The sequence below is a fragment of the Pinus tabuliformis genome, chromosome 2_2 (assembly GCF_031772625.1).
Source record: "Pinus tabuliformis cultivar Carrire ecotype Pingquan chromosome 2_2, CPIR1, whole genome shotgun sequence".
Lineage (NCBI taxonomy): Eukaryota > Viridiplantae > Streptophyta > Pinopsida > Pinales > Pinaceae > Pinus > Pinus tabuliformis.
The window spans coordinates 1,314,450,901-1,314,473,082 of NC_142300.1; the positions used below are offsets into that span (position 1 = coordinate 1,314,450,901).

The window sequence follows — 22,182 nt, forward strand, 5'->3', positions numbered from 1 at the left end:
AAAATGATGGCTACCAACCCCCACTATGATTTTGAGGGTTCTTCCTCTATCCCTCAAACTGAGGCATCCAACCCTTTCCGTTATGTTCCTCCCTCTTTTGGTTCTGTTCAAGATAAGGGAAAGGGTAGAATGAATTTGAAAAAGGGTGATGTGACTATCAAAAGTTATTTCACTCCCTCCTCTCCATCAGATGCACATGGTCCTGAAGTTAGTAAAGGTCAAATTCAGCCCACTTTCGATGACCATTGGAAGAAAGAATTGAGGGAGACTGCTTGTGACTACATAGCTAGATGGTGGTATGATGTTGATATCCCCTTTAATTCTGCTCATTCACCATATTATGAGCCTATGTTTGATGCCATACATGCTGCTGGAAAAGGCTTCAAAGGCCCTACTATGCAAGAGCTAAGGGGGTTTCGTTCGCAGAAAGAAATTCAATCCATTAATGAGTATTTGCAAGAGTTCAGGGACTCATGGGCAAGAACAGGGTGTACCATCATGTCAGATGGATGGACTGATCAAAGAAACCGTACCATCATAAACTTTCTTGTCTTCTGCCCGCAGAGAACCATGTTTTTAAAATCAGTTGATGCATCTGATAAGGTAAAAGATGGCCACTTGTTGTTTCAGCTATTGGATCAGGTTGTTGAGGAGGTGGGGGTGGCTAATGTTGTTCAAATCATCACAGATAATGCCTCTAACTATGTTCTTGCTGGTAAACTGTTAGAGGAAAAACACAAGACCATCTTTTGGACCCCATGCGCTGCACATTGCATAGACCTCATGCTTGAGGATATTGGAAAATTAGATTGGGTCAGAAACACTGTAGATCATGCCAAAAGCATAACAAAATTTATCTACAATCATACACTGGTTTTGAGTCTCATGAGGAAACACACTGGAGGCAAGGATATTATTAGGCCTGCCATCACTAGATTTGCTACACATTTTTTGACATTGCAATCTATGCTTTCCCAACATAGAAACTTGCAAAAGATGTTTTCCAGTGATGAATGGAATCAAAGCAATTGGTCTAACAAACCAGAAGGCAAAGAATTGAAAAGGAAAGTCCATGAAGAAACTTTTTGGAGAAAGGCAGCAGAGATTGTGAAGCTTGTTGAGCCACTAGTTAAGGTGTTGCGGTTGGTGGATGGGGAAAGGTTGGCTATGGGCTTCATTTATGAGGCTATGGATCAAGCAAAGGAGCAAATAAAGACAGCATACAAGGATAGAGTGGCAAAGTATGGGCCCATTTGGGCAATCATTGATGAAAGATGGAACAATCAACTCCATCGCCCTATACATGCAGCTGGGTATTTTTTGAACCCACGGTATCATTATAAAGCTAAGGAGTCAGGAGCTTTGAGGGGGGAGGTCAGAGATGGACTGGTTGATTGCATTGAACGCATGATCCCATCGGAGTCTGATCAGCTGGAGATACATCAACAGGTCACATCCTTCAGCAATGCAACAAGTACCTTTGGGAAGAACCTAGCAAAGATTGCAAGACAAGCAGATGAGCCAAGTAAACAAAAATTTCAATTTTCAATTTCTTAATGGTTTTACTTTTTTTATTAAAGTTTGTTAAATCATTTATAATTTGAAAGTTAGATATAATTTGTAATTTTGTTGAGCTTCAGCCTTCATCTAACTCATAATTCATTACACTCCTATGTTTTTTGCAGCACAATGGTGGGAGGCCTTTGGTGGCCAGTGAGTCAAACTTGTAGTGCATCTGGGTGTGAGCGCAATTGGTCTGTCTTTGAGAGGATTCACACAAAGAAGAGAAACCGTTTGGATCAAAAACAGTTGAATGATCTAGTTTTTGTCCAATACAACCTTCGGCTCAGACGAAACCAATTGCTGAACAAAAGACCTGATTCAGATCCCATTGTGTTGGAAGACATTGATCCAACATCAGATTGGGTAGTGGAGAGTCGTCCACCAGAGTTTGATCTTGATGAGGATCTTGATGAACTTGAACATGTTGTTCAACTTCAGCCTGTTCAGTTGAATGCAGATCCCAATCCACCAGCCTCAGCCTCACAGCCAGCAAGGACTCCAGTTGTAGGTGCTTCCTCTGCTCAGCCACGACAGAAGCGCAGCCGCATATCTACTCTATCTCAGCTTGCATCTGCTGCACAGCCTGCTAGTGGTACTGGTACCACTTCTACAGTTGCAGTTCGAGACGATGATGATGATGAGGAGGAGCCATGGGGCCCCTTGTCTGACTCTGATGATGATGATCCAGAGATTGGTCGAGATGATCTTGGCTCCTGTGGCAGTAGCTACTAGCCAGTAGTACTAGTATTGCAGTCTGGTCACCATCACAGTTTACTTTTGTTGTAGAGGCCATTTCTAGCCTCCTTGGTTATTTGTATTTTGTTTTGAGTCTTTGATCATGTATGACAGTTGACTATGTATTGCCATTGGGTACCATTTTGATATAGTGGATTGGTTCATGAGCCTACTTTGATCATATGTTGTCTTCCATCTATATTATAATGCTGTGTGTTTGGAAACATGAATGAAAATCTTTAAAATTATGTTTAAAATATTTAAAATTATGTTTTTTAATAAAAAAATAAATATTTAATGTATTTTTTACAACGACCGAGTCATTAAAATCGAGCCAGCCGAGTCATTACCGTTTCGGAGTCGGAGTCGGAGTCGATCCTCGGCCGAGTCGGAGTCGGAGTCGGAGTCTTAAAACATTGGTTAGCACAAACCTTTGGGTTTCTTAATCAACTTGACGTTGCTTAAATCATCATCATATTATCCACCAATCACATCTTCGTTAGAAGCTTTCTTTTTTAACTTCTTCAGTAGCACCAAACTCATCCTCAACACTTCAACACAACCAAGTCTTTCTTTGCAACTTCATGTTCAATCAAGAACATCCATCTGTAGTGTTATTATTCATTCTTTGATCCCATTCTTTCTTCAAGGTATTCACTATAGTTGTCATAATATGCCCTCCCTCTTAACTTAGGGAGTTATACCCTTTATATCCAAGCTTCTTCTTTATATCAAAAACCTCTTCCTTGCAGCCACACGGGCTCGTTTATTTGTACCATATCATCTGACTAGCTATAACCTTTCAAAATTTCATTCTTTTAGGAACATCATCTTTAATGTCATCATTATTTTTATAGCTCCCTCTTTCCATTATGCTCATCAAGTCATGAACATCAACATCTTCAAGATCATGTAGCTGCAAACCAAGTACAAATATATAGGAGCATTTTATCAAAATAGGGTTGACATGGAAGTATCAAAATAATCAAGTTTTAGACATCTAAAACCTAAACCTAGTTAGGTTTACAATCAACAAGAGTTACATCTTTTCATAATCTAGACTTCAACAACTTTGCTAGGGTTTTTTCACAAACCCTAGATTCCGTCATCAAGACATAAATCCTTGGATATTAGTAACTAAATCAAGATAACAATTCAATCATAGCATTTTACATTAGAGGTTTCAATATTATGCTCTTAGAATTTCATGTCAAACTCTACTACAATTTTGTTACAAACCCTAGATTTTATCATAGATATCAACAACAAAGTTAACATCCTAGCATTTCATATCTAGGGTTTCATTATTATTTCCTTATATCAATCTCTTACTAGGGTTTTTATCGTAAACCCTAGATACACACATCAAACTCCAACAATTTGACTAGACTAGGGTTTCAATTATGCAGAAGCTCATACACCTAGGGTTTCATTCCTAGGATTGACTATCGCAAGGGTTTTGTCATAAACCCTAATTCATCAAACCATTAAAATTAGGGTTTCATCATATAACCGGGATATCAACGACAAATCCTAAAAGGCTAGGGTTTCTTCAAGATCCTAAACATCAAGAGAGTAGGATATCATTATATGTTCTAAACTTTATCAACAAACCCTAAGTGGACTAGGGTTTCATTATTAACATACCCTAAGCACCAAAAGGTTAGGGTTTTACAGTGAACCCTAAAGGTTAGGGTTTCACCAAAATGAACAAATGGTAAGAGATAGTATGACAAGGGTAGATTTAATCTAGAGATTAATCACCCTAACAAGAATCTTTATGATTCCAAAACCTCAACACAAGAAAATTAGTGATACAAGGCAAATTTCAAAATGATTGTACCTTTTTTAAGGTTGAAATGGTGAAGGCCAAGCGGTTGATCCTCGATGGAGTGAGGGATCACGTTGTATGTCACATTGTTGGCAAAGGGACTGCCAAAGAGATGTGGGATGCCTTGGCCACGTTGTATCAAGGATCTTCTGAGCAGAGAAAGATGTACTTGGAGCAGAAGATGAGATCCATGACGATGCAGAAGGGGGAACGCATTGATTCGTTCCTTGTGAAGTTTCAAGAAATCTGAGATCAATTAGCACTGTGGGATCAGCACCTCAACCTATCGAGATGGTGAGGTTGGCCTTGAATTCAGTCTTAGAAGAATGGTAAGTATTTGTCCAGAGCATCATGAGGAGGGAGAGATTGTCGGATTGGGAAGGGATGTGGGCCGCTCTTCAACAGGAAGAGATGAGGAGAGACTTAATAAAATGAAAACTCGATGGCAGCAGCAACTATGGGATGAAGCCCAAGGAGGAGGAGGAGGAGAATGTAGCCCTTGCATCGAAGGGGTAGGAGGAGCAGCGGAGGCAAAAGAACGATGTCTCGAAGATCAAATGCTTTTGGTGTGGTGAATTTGATCACTATGCTACGCAGTGTCCTCTCAAGAAGAAGGACAAGGACACGAAACATGATTCACGGGCTGCAACCGCAAGGATCAAGGAGGAAGAGTTTACCATGATTGCCCAGATACCTCCAAGGGAGAGGTGGGGTGATCTAGAGCTGCAGCCCCAAAGACCTACAGTATGGAGTCTGGACAGGATTCTTGAGGATGTCCACCTCTTCAATCAAGACCTTGCTACAAGAGCCTAGATCAAGAAGTAGCAGGGTGAACCAATGTTAGTTGGTGCAAAGGAGTGTCGGAGTGACAATTACAATGGCTAGTAGCACCAGAGACTGAGTAGCGCAGAGAAGAGTTGACAGCAGTGCAGTTGGCACAGTGCAGAGTCAATAGCAACGCAAAGGCTTCCAAGGGTCAGCGCAGAGGCTAGCAGCAGTTAGAACTCCAACAACAGATGCATCATGTTGAACACCTGTTCAATATTTTGGATGCTTTTTCGTTGTTGTTGCAGTAGCAGCAGCAGTTAGAGAAGGTTGCAATGTAGAGCAGTAGTGGTAGTGGTAGGGTCAGCAGGAGCACAGATGCAACATTTGCACAATAGTTTGTGGGCAATGATGTCATACGTCAAGAACGCAGAGGGAGATGTTACAGAGTCAGGGTAATGCTTCAACAGGGTGCATTACTAGAGCACATTCCTCGCTAAGAGGGAGTGTTGATTTCTAGTAGCATCAGATGTGCTCTAGGCCTCAAAATTTGCAGGGAGGCTAGGATATGCATTTCACAATACCCAGAAATTGTTTTTGGAAATTCGACCCAGAGGAGGTATTATTAAAATAATTAATTATTTTTAATGGGTGCCTAAGTCTAAACTTAGGAAATTAAAATAATTAAAGCATATTAATGAAACTGGGTGTGAATCTTCTAGAAAAGGACAGAGATCAAGTCAAGATGATCTAAGCCATTGATTAGAATCTAATATGAGTCGTTGATTGATCAACAAGAGGATTATAAGAAGAGGCTTGATGGGCATCTCGAAGACACATCGAGTGAGAGATCAAGAGATCGATTTCTCAAGAGAGCAGTGCAACAGTTGCTGAAGAAGTGATCGAGGTGATTTCTTACAATGAGGGGCAAGGATAGTTTTTGAAGGAAGATTTCCTGATCCGAAGAGTACAATGCAGAGAGGGCAGAAAGTCGTCTAGAGAGGCAGACACAGAGCTACGTTGTGGCAGCACAGAGCTTCAAAGCGAGTCTAAAATTCAAATGAGGAACAATTGGGATCTAGTGTTGGAGCAGGGGTGTGAGACCAAGAGGCCAGAGGGCCGAAGTTTCTAGCTAGCAAAGGATCTCGAGGAGGTGCAGTGTAGTCCTAGCAGCAGTGACGCAATGATTGCGTGGGTGTGATGCAGTACTGTTCAGAGGCTCATCTCCAGCACAGATCAGTGCCAGATCTTCCAGTGATAGGGTGAGATCATCTCACTACCTTTTTCCCCAGTTAGATGTCTGTATAGGATTGCTAGTTTGGGCATCTGCAGAATTGTATTCAGAAACTACTACATAATAATACAAACCCTCAGCTGTTGAACCGGTTTTCCCACATTGGGTTTTTACGGGGACATTTGTCCAAAAACAATGGTGTCTCTTGTGTGTTATGAATTCTTCTTGCTCAGATTCTTGTTTCCGCATATAATTTAAATAGTTAAGGCTACAGTGTATTAGTTTCAATATTTGTTGTCGGATGCAATAAATAATTTGTTTAGTTATTTAACAAATAGAAGAAACTTAATCAGTTGCTGTAGTAGAAATTTGGGTCTCCAAATTTTCACAAACCAAGTGGCTAGGCCACTCAACAGTGTCTCCCAAATAGGTTGGTTTCCAACTTGTCTCTCACCTCATTTATATAGGGACTACCCCTCGTAGCCTATTGATGGGAGACAACTAGAACGAAGTGGGCGGGGATCAAGGTGACAGCCCCCGCCCTAAGCAATTTTATCGCAATGCCTGTATAATTTGAGCAACAAGACACCCTTTGCCATTGGATGTACCCTCTTCTAATCCCTCTAGGCTAGTTTAGGGTAGGCTTTCATAAGCTTCTGGTAGAGACCTAAGTAACCGGATTCGTTAGAAACCCTCCACGTGTCCAGATCCTGCGAATCGGACACGATTCGCTGGGGATTCGAATCCCAAAAGGGGACGTGTCCTAACGGGATTCATATGAATCTCGTTAGGACACATCGTGTCCCGATTCTGGGATTTGAATCCCCTAAAATGAAACCTGCACACTTAAAAAAGGCGTTGTTCCTTTTGTTTTTCACCATATTTCTCTTTCAAGTTTGCATACTTTGAGTTGTGGGCAAGGAGCTAAGGGTTTGGAGCAAGGAGCTAAGGGTGTGGAGCATTCAGCAAGGAGATTCAAGCACTAGATAAGTGCATTTCAGCTCTATTTTTTTTGCATTTCTATTACAGCAGTTTGCATATGATTTTTTTTTTACAAATTTGTGCATGTTTTGTTTTTTTTTTTTTAATAGTATTCATGGCTTAATCAAAGGCAATAGTTAGGGGGCAAAGGAAGGGGAAGAATGTCTCCATTAGAGATGCCCCTCCTCCCCCAATATCATCAGAGTCTGTTGCAAGTAATGTTGAGGGAAGAGGAGGACCTAAAGACAACATTGAGAAATTTCCCTTGTGGAAATATGTCACAAGAGAGGATGGGACAAGCACCAAGGAGAAGGGAGGAGGCAATGTGCAATGGAGATGCAACTTTTGTCACATTTCTTTCAAAAGCACATATTACCGTGTGAAAGGCCATTTGTTGGCTTTACCAGGTTGTGGAATTGGAGCTTGTAGAGATGTTCCTTTACAAAAGAGGAAAGAAATGGAAAAGGAGTCCATTGTTGGTATGGAAAATGTGGCCGCAAAATCAAGAAAAACCAAGAACGAAGACCCCCTTCCATTTTTGAGGAAAGGAGGCACCAAATTTCCATTTGAGAGTTCTATTGGGGGACAAGTAGCAAAAAGAAGAGCAATTACACTTGGTCCAATGGACAAGATTTTTCAAAAAGAGAAACGGGAAGAGCTTGATCTCACCGTTGCCTTCTTTTTCTATCAAAACTTCATATCATTTAATGTTGCACGCTCACCTCTATTTATTGAGATGCATCGAGCTCTAACTCACGGGTTTCCATCATAGTATGTGCCTCCTGATTCAGAGAAGCTTAGAACCACATTGTTGACGAAGGCAAAAAAGAGGTGCAAAAGATGCTTGAGCCTATTGTAGCATCATGGCCAACATCTGGGGTTAGCATTGTTTCTGATGGATGGACAGATCCAGCACGACACCTAATAATCAACTTCATGGTGTCTTCCTTGAATGGTCCAGTTTTCTTTAAAGCAATGGGATACACTTCGAGAATACAAGGATGCACAATTTATTGGTGAGTTATTTATTAGAGTTATTGAATATGTAGGTGTTGATTCTTGTGTGCCAATCATTAAAGATAATGCACCTATTTGCAAGGCTGCTGGCATGATTGTGGAAGCTAAATATCCACAAGTGTTTTGGACACCTTGCATTGTCCATTCATTGAACTTAGCACTGAAATCCATTGCTTCTAATGTGCTTTCGATTGGTAACATTATTGAGGATGCACAACATATCCGTAACTTTGTGCAAAATCATACAAATGCCCTCACTATCTACAAGAAGTACAGCAATCTATCATTATTGAAGATTGTTGAAACACGGTTTGCCTCTTCATTCATGATGTTGAAGATGTTGAGGGAGGTCAAGACCGCTCTTGGGTCCATGGTTATTTCTGAGTTTTGGTCTTCTTGGAGAAAGACAGATCAAGTAGCCTCTAAAAGAGTGAAGGACACAGTGCTAGATGATGCTTGGTGGGAGAGGGTAGATCTACTTATTCAGATCATGGACCCTATCATTTCATTGCTTCGATTTGCAGATACAAACAAACCCATCCTAGGAGAGGTTTATGAGGGATGGGATTCCATGATTGAGTCGGTGAGGAGCATTATTCTACAGAGTGAGTGCCTCAAGTATGAGACATCACTAGAGGCCTTCTGTGTGCCTCGAGTATGAGACATCACTAGAGGCCTTCTGTGGTACTATACAGGATATTCTTGTTAGCAGATGGGACAAGAATTGCACACCTTTACATTGTTTGGCTCACTCATTGAACCCAAAATACTACAGCCATGAGTGGTTGAATGGTGGACCTTCCCGCAGATTCCCTCCTCACATGGATGGTGAAATCTCACAGGGGAGGAAAGATGCATTCAGGCAGGTTTTTCAGGATAGAGCATTGCTTGATGAGGTGGAGGATGCCTTTGCATAGCTTTCCACTGGCACTAGTCGATTTGCAGGATATGATGTGATTAGAGACAGGGGGGCTAAGACGTCCTATTCTTGGTGGGAAAATCATGGGGCAACAAGCCCTCCTCTTCAGCAGTTACCCATGAGGCTCCTCTCTCAGGTGACTTCATCCTCTTGTTGCGAGAGTAATTGGAGCACATATGGGAATTTGTATAGTGTGAATAAGCGCAGGCTTGAGCAGTCCAGGGCAGAGACAATGGTGTATGTGCACATCAACCTTTGTCTTATTTACAGGTAGAGGGAAGAGTGGTTGAGGGGAAAGACAAAGATGTGGGATGTCTTTCCTGATGATATGGGTCTGGACAGCAGTGTTGAGTTGGCATTGGCCAACATGGATCTCAATGATCCAGTGCTAGAGCCTATTAGATTTGATGATGGTGATATTTTAGAGGGGTCATCCTCCACACCAGCAAATGCAGAGGCGACTATGGATACAGGGAAGGAGGAGGATGCAGAGGAGAGCAGTGGTGACCATGATGATGAGGACATTGACGTTGATTCTGATGATGACTCTGAGGATTGATGACTCATGAGTCATGGGCTACCCAATGCCTTGAGGCTTGTATACCTGTAGTTGTTTTATATTTTCTATTTCTATTTGCCATTGGCATTGCACCAGCACTATGTATGTAACACATTTTGATTTGATGATTTAATGAGAAAACTACAGCTGTCAATGTCTTTATCTTACTATATTGTAGTTATAAGTTGTCTTTCATTTATGAATCATGATTTATGTGACCACTAACATGTATTTGAATTTTGTATGTCCTATGCATGCTATAGATGAAGATCTATGTTTGAAATCAATGAATTTGTGTAAGAATTAGAAATATCTAATTTTTAATATATATATATATATATATATATATAACGAATCCTACATGTCCTATTCCGGGGGGTCAACGTGTCCAAATCTGACACTCAAATCCCCGTATCCTACGAATCCCGAATCCCTATGTCAAGTGACTTAGGTAGAGACTAATCACAATATTGATAGATTGCACAGGATATGCCAGCTCTGCTATCTTCAGGGGGTTGAGAGTCGAGACTAATGAGCACTTTATCTTCTGTGACCCCATTTACTACAAGATCAAGGGGAGGTTCCATTGCTTATTCAGGGAGTCCCTTTCACCTACTTTAGTGGTCACTTGTGGGGCATTGATAATATTATCTTATCTTATCTCTGATTTCATTGAGAAGACCGCTGAGTTTCCTACATGTGAAACTGTTGAGGGTTGAGTTTTAAGCCTGCAAGACAAGATAAGATAATTTTGTTAATGTCTAACAAATGGCATCAAATAGGTCAATGTGACTGCCAAGTACATCTGTGTCAATACAAAGTGGGAGTGTGAAGGCTGCCCCTATAAAAGCAAGATAAAAGCAGCTCCAGTCTACAATATTGAAGATATAAAAGTAAAAAACCAGAACAGAGTACAAATCTGTGGTGCAGAGGCTAAAGTGCGAAGTTGCATAGATATTTCAATGGCTGGAATGAAACCTGTTGTCCAGCAGCTATTCCATGCAGTTCAGCAAAAAATTGTAGACAAGTAATAATTTAATATGTTCAATGTTATAAATACTGTATCTACATTGTGGGCTGAAACACTTGAAAATCCTATGATGTAACCTATTTAAAATTGCTTATGGTCCATTTGGATTTTGGTAGTCTATAGTTAAATTTAGAATTTTTGTTAGTCCATACATCAGAAAGCATTGAGAGAATTGAAGATCTAAGTGCCCTAATTTCTTGAAGATGGCATAGAGGGGTTTGGATTCACCACATGTGCACAAAAATATGCCCTCACACAGACCCACCTACATGTCCCAGTGCACACATGAGAGAGAGAGAGAGAGAGAGAGAGAGAGAGAGAGACCGACCTCAAGAGCTTTTGTCCAGAATTCAACCTCCTCTTTCGCTAGAGAGAGCCAATCTTCATCTATTCTTGGCCATTGTGCCTCAAAAACAAACTCTGCTAGAGAGCCATCTTCCCTGCTATATGGAAATGGCAAGTGCTGCCATGAGTCCTCAGCCATGTGAGGTAGAATTGGAGCTATAGCCCGCACTATACAGAGTAGATGAGCTGCAAGAACAGTCTGACAAGTCCTCCTTGTTTGGCTGTTTTTACCCCTGAAATGGTACAAGAAAGCAATCACATCAAAATATTCATAGAACAGAAACATGGCTTATCTATATGTTGACAGAGCATATAGAGAGATGGCATATGACAAAGTTTTATGCTGTGCTTGAGCAATTATGTTTCATGCAAAAAATGCGTTTTATCTATACTTTGTTTGTATTTACTATTTAGAGATAGTGACCAAGTAAAATCAGTTTTTGATAGCTCATTCGCCCACAGGATATTCTACTTGCAAAAAAGTTTTCTTTTACATGTCTTGTTTTGGCAAAATTCTCTCACTTGAAAATGTAAAGAATATCTAACCTTGTGGTGAACATGATATTGCATGGTTTAGTGAATAGTACCTTCCCTAATTTCAAACATGGAACTTTTATCTAATGACCTTGCCTTACATCAATAGTTTCTTAGGCTTCATGGAGGCTCATCCTTTATAACTTTTTGCTACAATTGAGAAAATTTGATCATGTTGAAAAAGTGTAACTAGGTTCAGTCTTCATAATGACATGTAATTGTGATTTTTATGTAAGAGATGTAAAGAAGAAAAAGTAAAATTATTGTAATGATTGCATCATGGGTTTCATTAGCAAGCGATTTTATTTTTAGTTGAGACTCCCATTGAGAGCCCTTAGGGATATTGTCATCTAGTCATAAAAGTCTAAAGAGTCATTGTCATGTAATGAAGACATGTTACACATTGTAAAGAGGCATAATTGTCTATGTAAAGTCATTCTCCATGACCTTGTCACTAGCCCTCATCAAGTGCGCCTACAACGAAGGGAAAAATCTAGAAGATGAAGTCGACTTTCCTCCAAGAGATCATGTTGGCCTAATGGTCATGGACAAACATGTATATATACCCATACTCAACCTCATTTGGATACAATGAATTCGGTGAAGCTAGTCTACAAAGAAGTGCAAAATTAATACTAGATGAAGCCTCTACATCAGCAGAGCAAGAAGGAAGGATAGCGAATATAGTTGAGCATTGTTTTGGGTTAGTTTGTCCTCCCACGTGTGAAGGTAGCAGATCCGAAGATATCAAGAGGAGGTCGAAAGAGTTGCTGTCACATTGAGGTGATTTTGTTTGGGTAGAAGACCTAGTTAGAAGAAGCCGAGTAGAAGTGCAATAGGTCTCTCTCTTAAGGAGACTATTCAAGGAAGAAGAAGTAATCTAGGGTTTCAATGGTAGGCTTGCAGACCGACAATAAGAGACCGAGATTCAAAAGGGAAGCTGAGATCAAGAAGAGGAAGAGAAGCCGAGAACAAGAAGAGAAGGAGAAGTCGAGAAAGAGAAGACGAAGAGCAGCGTTGGAGAGAAGCTTGGTGACTTGGTCTTGGGAGGACTCTAGTGTCAAGGGTTTTTGTCATGGCCTTGGTATTCATCAATTGAAGATCTATAAGAAGAATTTTGTTTGGGTTTTTCTCTCAACGAGTGAGAGGTTTTGGCCCAGGCTGACAAGCCTATATATGTGTCTCTTGTCTTTGCATTGTTCATGAAATGGTAATTGTCTTGATGAAAAGAACACAATAATAACACAAGAAGAGAAGATCATAACTAAGAAGTAAAAAGTCACTCACAAGTGTGAAAATTCCTAGACTGGAATCCCTACTATAGCAAACTGATGTTACTTCTCCTACTTGTTAATCCATTCAAGTTATTTACAATGTTCTACTATAAATATCGAAGTAAATACACTACAACCTTCACTCTTTAATTATTATATGCGAAAACAAGAAACTGAGCAAGAAATAAATACACAACACATCTACACAGACGTTTTTGGACAAATGTCCTTAGAAAAACCCAGTGTGGGAAAACCGGTGCAGCAACTGAGGGTTTTAATATTAAGCAGCAGTAATTCTAAATACAGTCTTTGGATGCCTTGTTGGCTAACAGTCTTTGGATGCCTTGTTGGCTATCCAGTACAGAGATTATTATTGACAGAGAGATGAGTGAGATTATTTCACACTATCACTGGAGATCTTGGCTTATCCAGTCATTGAAAGACTAGCCATTGGTTGCCTCTGATTTGTCTCTGTGCAGTTATTGCGTCAACCCAACATCACATTGTCTAAGGTTTGTGTCTCTCCTCTCGGCTGATCGATTTGCCTCTAATATTCTGACTTCTGCTCTCCCAGTCTCACACCCCAACTTCCAGGTACAAAAATCAATTCCTCCAGCAAATTTCGGAAGGCTCTGCGTTACCTCGGCATCAGCCTATGTTGTTTCTGCATGGCCTTGCATCAACCTCTTCTAGTTTTGCGTTGCCTCCCCGTGTCTCTCTCTGCCCCCTCTGCTGAGTATTCCCGAATCAGGAGAAATCTCCAACCGGAACTATCCCTGCCCCTCACTGCAAAAGATCACTTTGAATTTCTCTCTGGCAGCTACTCTGCTTCAGAAATTTGATCTTCTGATCTCCACTCAATGTGTTTTCCAAATTCCCATCAAGCCTCCTTTTATATCTTTCTATTGGACAACCAACGGCCCCGATTAAATTATAATCAATGGTTCAGATCATTTTGGCTTGAACCTCGTCTTCTTCTAGAAGTTTCACCCACAGTTAGATTAATACCCATTAATCATTTTAATTTCCTAAGTTTAGACTTAGGCACCCATTAAAAATAATTAATTATTTTAATAAAACTGTCTTCGGGTGGAATTTCCCAAAATGATTTCTGGGTATTGGAGAATGCATGTGTCTAAGCCTCCCTGCAAATTTTGAGACTTAGAGCTCATCCGATGCTACCAGAAATCAACACTCCCTCTTAGCGAGGAATGTGCTCTAGCAATTCAACCTGCTGAAGCATCACCCTATTTTGTAACATCTCCCTCTACGTTGTTGATGTCTAACATCACTGGCCACCAACTACTGCACAAATGTTGCATATGTACTGTTGTTGACCCTACCACTATCAACACTGCATCCGTCCTGTGACTCCCTCTTAGATTTTGCATTCGTGCTGCTGCTAGCCCTGCCACTGCCAACACTGCATTTGCACTGCAACCTTCTCTAGTTGTTGTTGCTACTGCATCAACAACGGAAAAGCATCGAAAGTTATTGAACTATTTCTCAGCATAATACATCTGTTGCTAGAGTTCTGACTGCTACTAGTCTCTGCGCTGACCTTCTGAAGCCTCTGCGCTGCTACTGACCTCTGCTCTATGCTACTCAGTCTCTGGCGCTCCTAGCCACTGCAACTATCACTCCATCAATCCTCTATATCATCTGACACTTAGTCCATCCTGCTACTTCTCATATGGGCTCATGTAGCAAGGTATTGATCCGAGAGGTGGACTCCTCAAGGATCCTGCCCAACTGTAATTCTTTCGAACTACAGTTCTAGATCACCCCACCTCTCCCCTGGAGGTATCTGGGCAATCATGCCGAACTTCTCCTCGATCTTCACGGATGTAGCCTTCAGATCATGCTTCTCATCCTTGTCCTTCTTCCTGAGAGGACATGGTATAGCGTAGTGACCAAGTTCACCACACCTAAAAAATTTAATCTTCGAGACGTCCTTCTTTTGCCTTTGCTGCTCCTGTTGCCTCTACTGCCCCTTGGATGAAAGGGCTGCATTCTCTTCCTCCTCTTTGGTCTTCGATCGACTGCTGCTACTGCTTCCGTCAAGTTTACGCTTGACCAAATCTCTCCTCATCTCTTCTTGTTGAAGAGTGGCCCACGTTGCTTCCCAGTCTGGTAACCTCTCTGCCCAGGATGCTCTGGACAAATACATGCCACTCCTCTGATGCTGAGTTGAAGGCTAGCCTCACCATCTCGGTAGGTTGAGGTGTTGACCCCACAGATGTCAACAACTCTCGGGTCTCCTGAAGCCTAGTGAGGAACAGATTAATGCATTCCCCCTTCTACATCTGCGTGGATCTCATCTTCTGCTCCAAGTACATCTTCCGCTGCTCGAAAGATCCCTGATATAGTGTCAACAAAGCATCCCACATCTCCTTGGCAATCCCTCTGTTAGCGATGTGTCAGACTACATGATCCTTCACTCCATCGAGGATCATTCTCTTGGCCTTCTCCATCTCTCCCTTATACATTTTGAGCAGATCTGGATCCACAAGCTCAACTACCACGCTATCGACATAGATCTTGAGAAAATGTTCATCTAGAAGGCGCGACATCCTTGCCTTCCAGATCACGTAGTTAGATGTCCCATCGAACCAATCCTGATCTCTCAATCCACTGGCTGCCATCTCTGCCAATCGAAATACTTGAATAGCCTCCTCTCTCCTCTGCGTAGCACTAGACTAGCCTGCGCACTGCCTGTTGGAGCTTGTAGATCTGCCCCTTTCCACTACTGCTTAGCAAATGAGAATTTGGACTCCTTGGCTGGAAGTCCTCTGAGGAAGAATTCCCTCAACCGTGCCTCTCTCTTCCTTCTAACGTCTTTCTGCCCAGCGACTGCCTGCAGAAAACTGCGTCCCACTAGAAACCCCCTCTTCGTTGAAGCTTCTGTTGTGTTGCTCCCTCTGCCGCTAACAAATTTCAATCTACAAATCCTACCTCTCTATCGACTCACTCAGAGAGAGATTTTCCACGAAAATCTTGCCCTTCTAGCCTGAACTGTGCAATCCCTCTAGTAATTTGATCTGCTGCTTACGCAACTCTTTGTTCTCTCTCTCTCCTTCAGCATTGGGCTCTTTCGGCTCTGCTCTTCTTTCTTCACCTGCAGCTCTGTTACCATGTGAAAATTCCTAGACCGAAATCCCTATTGTAGCAAACTGATGTTACTTCTCCTACTTGTTAATCCATTCAAGTTATTTATGGTGTTCTATTGTAAATATCGAAGTAAATACACTACAACCTTCACTCTTTAATTATTATATGTGGAAACAAAACACTGAGCAAGAAAGAAATACACAACACATCTATACAGTTTTTTTTGGACAAATGTCCCCGGAAAAACCCAGTGTGGGAAAACCGATGCAGCAGCTGAGGGTTTTATTATTAAGCAGTGGTAATTCTAAATACAATCTTTGGATGCCTCGCTGGCTATCTAGTACAGAAAATATTACTGATAGAGAGATGAGTGAGATTACTTCACACTATCACTGGAGATCCTGGCTGATCTAGCCACTGAAAGACTAGCCCTTGGTTGCCTCTACATTGTCTCTGCGTAGCTACTATGTCAACCCAGCGTCACACTATTTAGGGTTTGCGTCTCTCCTCTAGGTTGATCAATTTGCCTCTGAGATTCTGAATTCTACTCTTCCGGTCTCACACCCTAGCATTCAGCTACAAAAATCGACCCCTCTAGAAAATTTTGGATCTCCTCAAGGCTCTGCCCTGTCTCTGCGTCACCCTACACTGCCTCTGTGTGGCCTTGCGTTAGCCTCTTCTGGATGTGCAGTGCCTCTCCTGTATCTCTCTCTGCCTCCTCTGATGAGTATTCTTGAATCAGAAGAAATCTCCAACCGGAACTATCCATGCCTCTCACTGCAAAAGATCACTTCGAATTTCTCTCCGGCCACTACTTTGCTTCAAAAATTTGATCTTTTGATCTCCACTCGATGTGTTTTCCGAATGCCCATCAAGCCACCTTTTATATCTTTCTGTTGGACAACCAATAGCCCAGATTGACTTCTAATCAATGGTTCAGATCATTTTGGCTTGATCCTCGTATTCTTGTAGATGTTTCACCCACAGTTAGATTAACACCCATTAATTATTTTAAACGTTTAGACCTAGGGACCCATTAAAAATAATTAATTATTTTAATAAAACTGTCTTCAGGTGGAATTTCCCAAAACGATTTTTAGGTATTGGAGAATGCATGTGTCCAAGCCTCCCCGCAAGTTTTGAGACTTATAGCACATTTGATGCTACCAAAAATCAACAACAAGCAATTATCAAAGTAGAGAAATCACCTATCTATTGATGCCCTAGATTTCTCAACACATTTTTCCTGGTTGAATTTCTTGTTCCTGTCCTTCCAACCTCATTAGGATGAACACTTTCAAGTGTCTTTGTCAGTGATTTTGGAGGACCTTTCTAAGATGGCCTAGGCTACCCAATTGACTGAATTGGGACTGAATCAAGATTGAGTCTCCCAATTTTATCAATCGCATCACTCAAATTGTCACCAATGGATGGAGCTTCAGGTAGGGGAGAGAGTGCTTCAGAAGAAGATTCCACACATTGATCTAGTATAGGAATCCCCCCTTCAAGATGTGGAATTTGATTATCAAATTATCGAAACGACTTTGCATGTCTGAATCTATCCAAGCGATCAAGTTGTCGCACAACAACATTGTCAGCCTTGGAAGATTCAAGAAAGATCACATCTCCAGATACAACAAACTTCTTATTAACTTCATCATAGAGACAGTATGCTTTGGAGATATTTGAATACCTCAAGAAGATACACTTACGACTCCTTGCACCAAGTTTGTTTCTTTGTTCCTTACATATCAAAGCATAACATGTGGAACGAAGGACCCTGAGATGCTTTACCAAAGGAATGTGGCCATACCACATTTCGTAAGGAGTCTTGTTTCTAATAGCATTAGATGGACACTTATTCTTTATATACACAGCACATAGAACTGCATCAGCCCAAAACATCAATTTTACATTCTTGAAAAACATCATGGAACGTAGCATATTTAAGATTGTCCTATTCATTCTTTCAGCTACTCCATTATGTTGGGGATTATAAGGCACAATTGTTTGTTGTTTGATCCCATGCTAGCAAAGATAGTTTTCAAATTCATTTAGAGTGTATTCTTCTCCATTATCAGTGCGAATAGAGCCAATATGAGATTGTGCATCATTTTCAATCCATACATGAAAGTTCTTGAATGTCCGAAAAGCATCAAATTTGTTCTTCAGTAAATAAACCCAACACATCCTGATGTAGTCATCAATAAATGTCATCATATATTTATTTCCATTTGCAGAAGGAACAGGCATTGGGCCACATAAATCTGAATGGATGAGTTCAAGTTTTCTATGTGGTCTGGAATAAGAATCATGACAACATTGTTTGCTATGCTTTCCTAGAATACAAGCATCACATTGCTTAAGTTTCCTAAGAATTGTAGGCAAACCAGTAACACCACTTTTCTTCAACATACGAAGGCTATCATAATTCAAGTGTCCAAATGCCATAAAAGACTCAATGGAAATGTTCCTTCATCATTGCACGAGCAGAGGTACCTTGCAGCTTCAGAAGTCTTTCTTCTTCTATCGTCGTCATGACAAATGAGCGTTCTGATGCTCTTTTACTTCAACCTTGCCATCAAACATATGGATGAATTGTCCTCACTGGAAGATGTGGACCAATGACAGCAAGTTTCTCCTCAACTCCGGGAGGTATAGAACATCATGTAGAAGAAAGTCTGGAAGACCAGGCAATTTGAGCTTGATGGTGCCAAACCCTGGTGGCTTGAGTTTTGACTTGTCTGCAAAGTATACTGCTCCATCAACATTGTTAGTAAATTCTTCAAAAAATCTCTTCTAAAAGTCATGTGACAAGTTGCTCCTGAATCAAGCAACCAATCATTTTTTCAAGAATCAAGTGAAGCATTAAACAAGTCTTCAGTTACTCCAATATTACAATGTGCCACAACATAGTGAGCGGATTCGGGTGCTTTACCTTTCCCTTCGTCATTGGTTTTACCTTTGGCTTCATTTCTTTCTTGCTCAATTATGACCCAACGCAACTTACAAGTGGATGCATCATGTCCATCTCTATTGCAACGTATGCAATGAAGATCAAGCTTTTCTATTTGAAACTGCCAGCCCCCCTTGCCTCTAAAATTTCTTCTTCCTCTTCCTCTTCCTCTTCGGCCACCTCTTCCTCTAGAAGAATCTCGTGCATGATTCTTCTCTTTGTTTGCAAGACACACAGCTTCATCAAGAGACTGTGGAGTTGTCTTCTACCCAAAAGCCTTCTCTCTCTCAGCAAACTTCTTCTCAAGGGAGTCAAAGGTAATCTCCTTGAGGTTTCCACTTGCTTGCAATGACTCAAGATAATTTGAATAAGTGGGATATAGTGCCTTGACATAAGTTATAAGAGGAATGTCTATTTAAACACCAGTGGTTTTGATATCATGCATAATAGATCTTACTTCTGATGCTAAAGAAAGAGGATCATCATTTTTCAATTCAAGACTAAACAATTTAATCATCAATTGGACAACTTCAAGTTCAAAGTGTGAGTCATAGAGTTCCTTCAACTTCTGTAAGGCTTCAAAAGCATTTGAAAATGGTGAAATATGGTGACTCGCCTCTTCATTTATAGATGTTGCAATCAAGGCATAGGCCTTGTTGTTCTTGTTTTCCCAAATGGTAATCTCCTTATCTGAGGTGGGCTTTGCAGGTTCATTATCTCCTTCTCCTACACAAACTTCTTTCCACAACTCATTGAAAATGAGAGTGTGTTTTATCTTCCGTGATCATTCAAGATAGTTCTCTTTTCCAGAGAGAACTACTCCAACAATAGATATCAATGAATGCATTTAAAATTGTACTCTGCTGCCAATATATATTAAAATTGTACTTGTGGTGGTAAAAGAAAATGTAGTTCTAGTGGCAAAAAATGCACTTCTGGTGGAAAAATTGCACTCTGATATATATAGGACAGAGGTATTATTTGGGTTAGTTGTTATATGAGAGAGGAAGTATGTAAGGGAGGGAGTATTTGGGGTAGGAAGTATATGGGGGAGGGGGTTTATGGGAAGGTGTATATGGAGGAGGGTCAATGTATAAGCAATGTTGACTGAACGATGGTATGGGAAGGGAGGAATTCTATGACCGTCAGATATCCTCGAATGCGCACCAATGTTCAAGCAACCACAATTATATATATATATATATATACTGCATGGATGGGCGATGCAACGTTTGGAGCGTAAGCGTATCACTGGGAGGAGGTCCTTGGCCCATACTTCCTTAATGCAGTTTAGAACCCACAGCATCACAAATTTTAGTTCATAAGATCCTCAAATTATAACTATCAGTCCAAAATATTAACATGCAGAGCAAGGCCAGAAATTTGAGGGTGGAAAAATAAGTTATCCCCTCATGGCTAAAATATTTGAGGGTGGAAAAATAATTTATCCCCTCATGTGTCAATTAATTACTTTTTCTGGCAAAATTAAATTAAATCATATGCCAGAAAATTAATTAATGAGAGTCAAAAATTAAAATGTTAAAAAAATTAAATTCTCCACGTGGAACAATTCGAAGGTCTAAAAGAAATTAATTTTTGGAGATCCCCCACCAAGGGAATATTAGATATTTCAAGAAAAATTGGACCCTTGGACCTTGGTGGTTAAATCAAAGTCAGTGTTTTGAGGAAATTAGCTCAAAATAATTATTTCTGAGCTAATAAAAAATTGTTTTAATGAGAAATTCGAAAATTCCTCAAAAATAAATATTTTCGATGGAAGAGATTAAAAGATCATCAAAGATTTATCGACGGTCAAGATTATTTTGATGGCAATCAAGCCAACTAGCCATTATTGTCCACTTGGAGGAATTTCTCTATAAATAGAAGGTGTTTTTTGTCTATATTGATCTTGATCTTGACTTCTGATCTGATGTAACTTTGTAAAAGTTGGTGTAAGGCCACAGTTTTGTTGGGAACGTTTTGATCATCATAATAAAAGGCTCTAGGGTGCTGTTCATGTTGTCCTTTTCTCACAGATTTGTGGTATGCGCTGGGTATGTGCATTCCTATACTATGCTTCAAATATTAATTAAATCCTTATTTCATTAGTAGATGATAGGAACATTCTATTGGTAAGTTTTAGGTTTATCTTAGGTGATCTGATTCATTGTATGTTCTGATTTTTTCTTCTTGAGAAAATATATAAAGTTTGCAGGTTCCTCAACCCTTGGGCTCCAAGTTCACGAACTATGGGCACAAGCTAACCATGTTTGGATTCTACATATTTTATGTCATTTTCTAACTTTGCTAAGGTTGTGGTTTAACATTTATTTTCCGAAATACATCTAGCCATTATCAAGGTCTATAAAAATCCTATTCTTCAAAAACATTTCTAAGCATTGTACACTTGTATATTTTGTAAATATAATTTTGTATAATAATTTTTTGTAAAATAAATTTTATTTTCTAGCCTTTGTTCTGCAAGTGGGGTTTTGGGGTTTTCAATTTTTTGTATATATTGAGATTATGGGCACATGTAAATTTATTTGTGTAGGTGAAATCCAAGGAAATTTGTTGGATTATATCTAGATCTAGGCCCTTGAGGGTAAGATTTAGTCTCTAGAATTTCTGCAGGGCCAACAACTGAAAAATTTTGCAGTAAAATTGAAGTTACATATTAAGCAACTTAAACAATCATACCTTAAGAATCAGCTAATCCATCTTGCATTGCATTTTAAGTCTAGTTGCATTAATAATTTACCTCCAAGCATAAGCTTGGTTAATAGATATTTAGGGTCGCCCCTTCTCAATTTAGCTTGAGAAATTTAGCCCCTCTTTAATGGTTAACACGGTGACCTTGCAGTCGTCAGATCCAAAGACTCTGCAACATCGGAGGCATCGAGTGGTTGGTACACCGGGGGAGGTATTATTAATCAAGCCTTTGCTTGCTTCTTGTTGGCTTCCATCCCACAACTTACTCCCATGACTAGTTCTAAAACAGTTAAGAGGAAGGTTACACTAAGAATGGGCATTTAACTTAAAATCAACCAAGATTTTGCATTTCACCTAGCTTGTAGGATTTGCACTTCATAAAGGATAGTCATTCATCCAAGTAGTGATTATCCATCTTCTTACTTGGCATTTAATTGGTAATAAGCGAGAAGTTGACTCCATAAGGCACTAGTCTCACGATTCAATTTAATATAATTTTTAAGTCTTGCTAAAATTAACCAAGTAGCTAGGCCACTCAGTCATGTCTCCCGGACTCGTTGGTTGCCAACTTGTCCTTTGTCTTCACATTTCCATAGGGACTACCCCCATAGTCTGT

General features: G+C 40.3%; 1 protein-coding gene across 2 annotated transcripts in view; it reads right to left on the minus strand.

Moving 5' to 3' along the window:
• OVA2 (tRNA synthetase class I (I, L, M and V) family protein) overlaps positions 1 to 22,182 on the minus strand; it is a 391,242-nt gene that overhangs the window by 21,434 nt on the left and 347,626 nt on the right. For both annotated transcript variants that reach the window (XM_089406156.1, XM_089406157.1), the window contains exon 20: positions 10,963 to 11,212. In XM_089406156.1, coding sequence (XP_089262282.1) covers positions 10,963 to 11,212 — 250 coding nt within the window. The remainder of the gene's footprint in view (positions 1 to 10,962; positions 11,213 to 22,182) is intronic.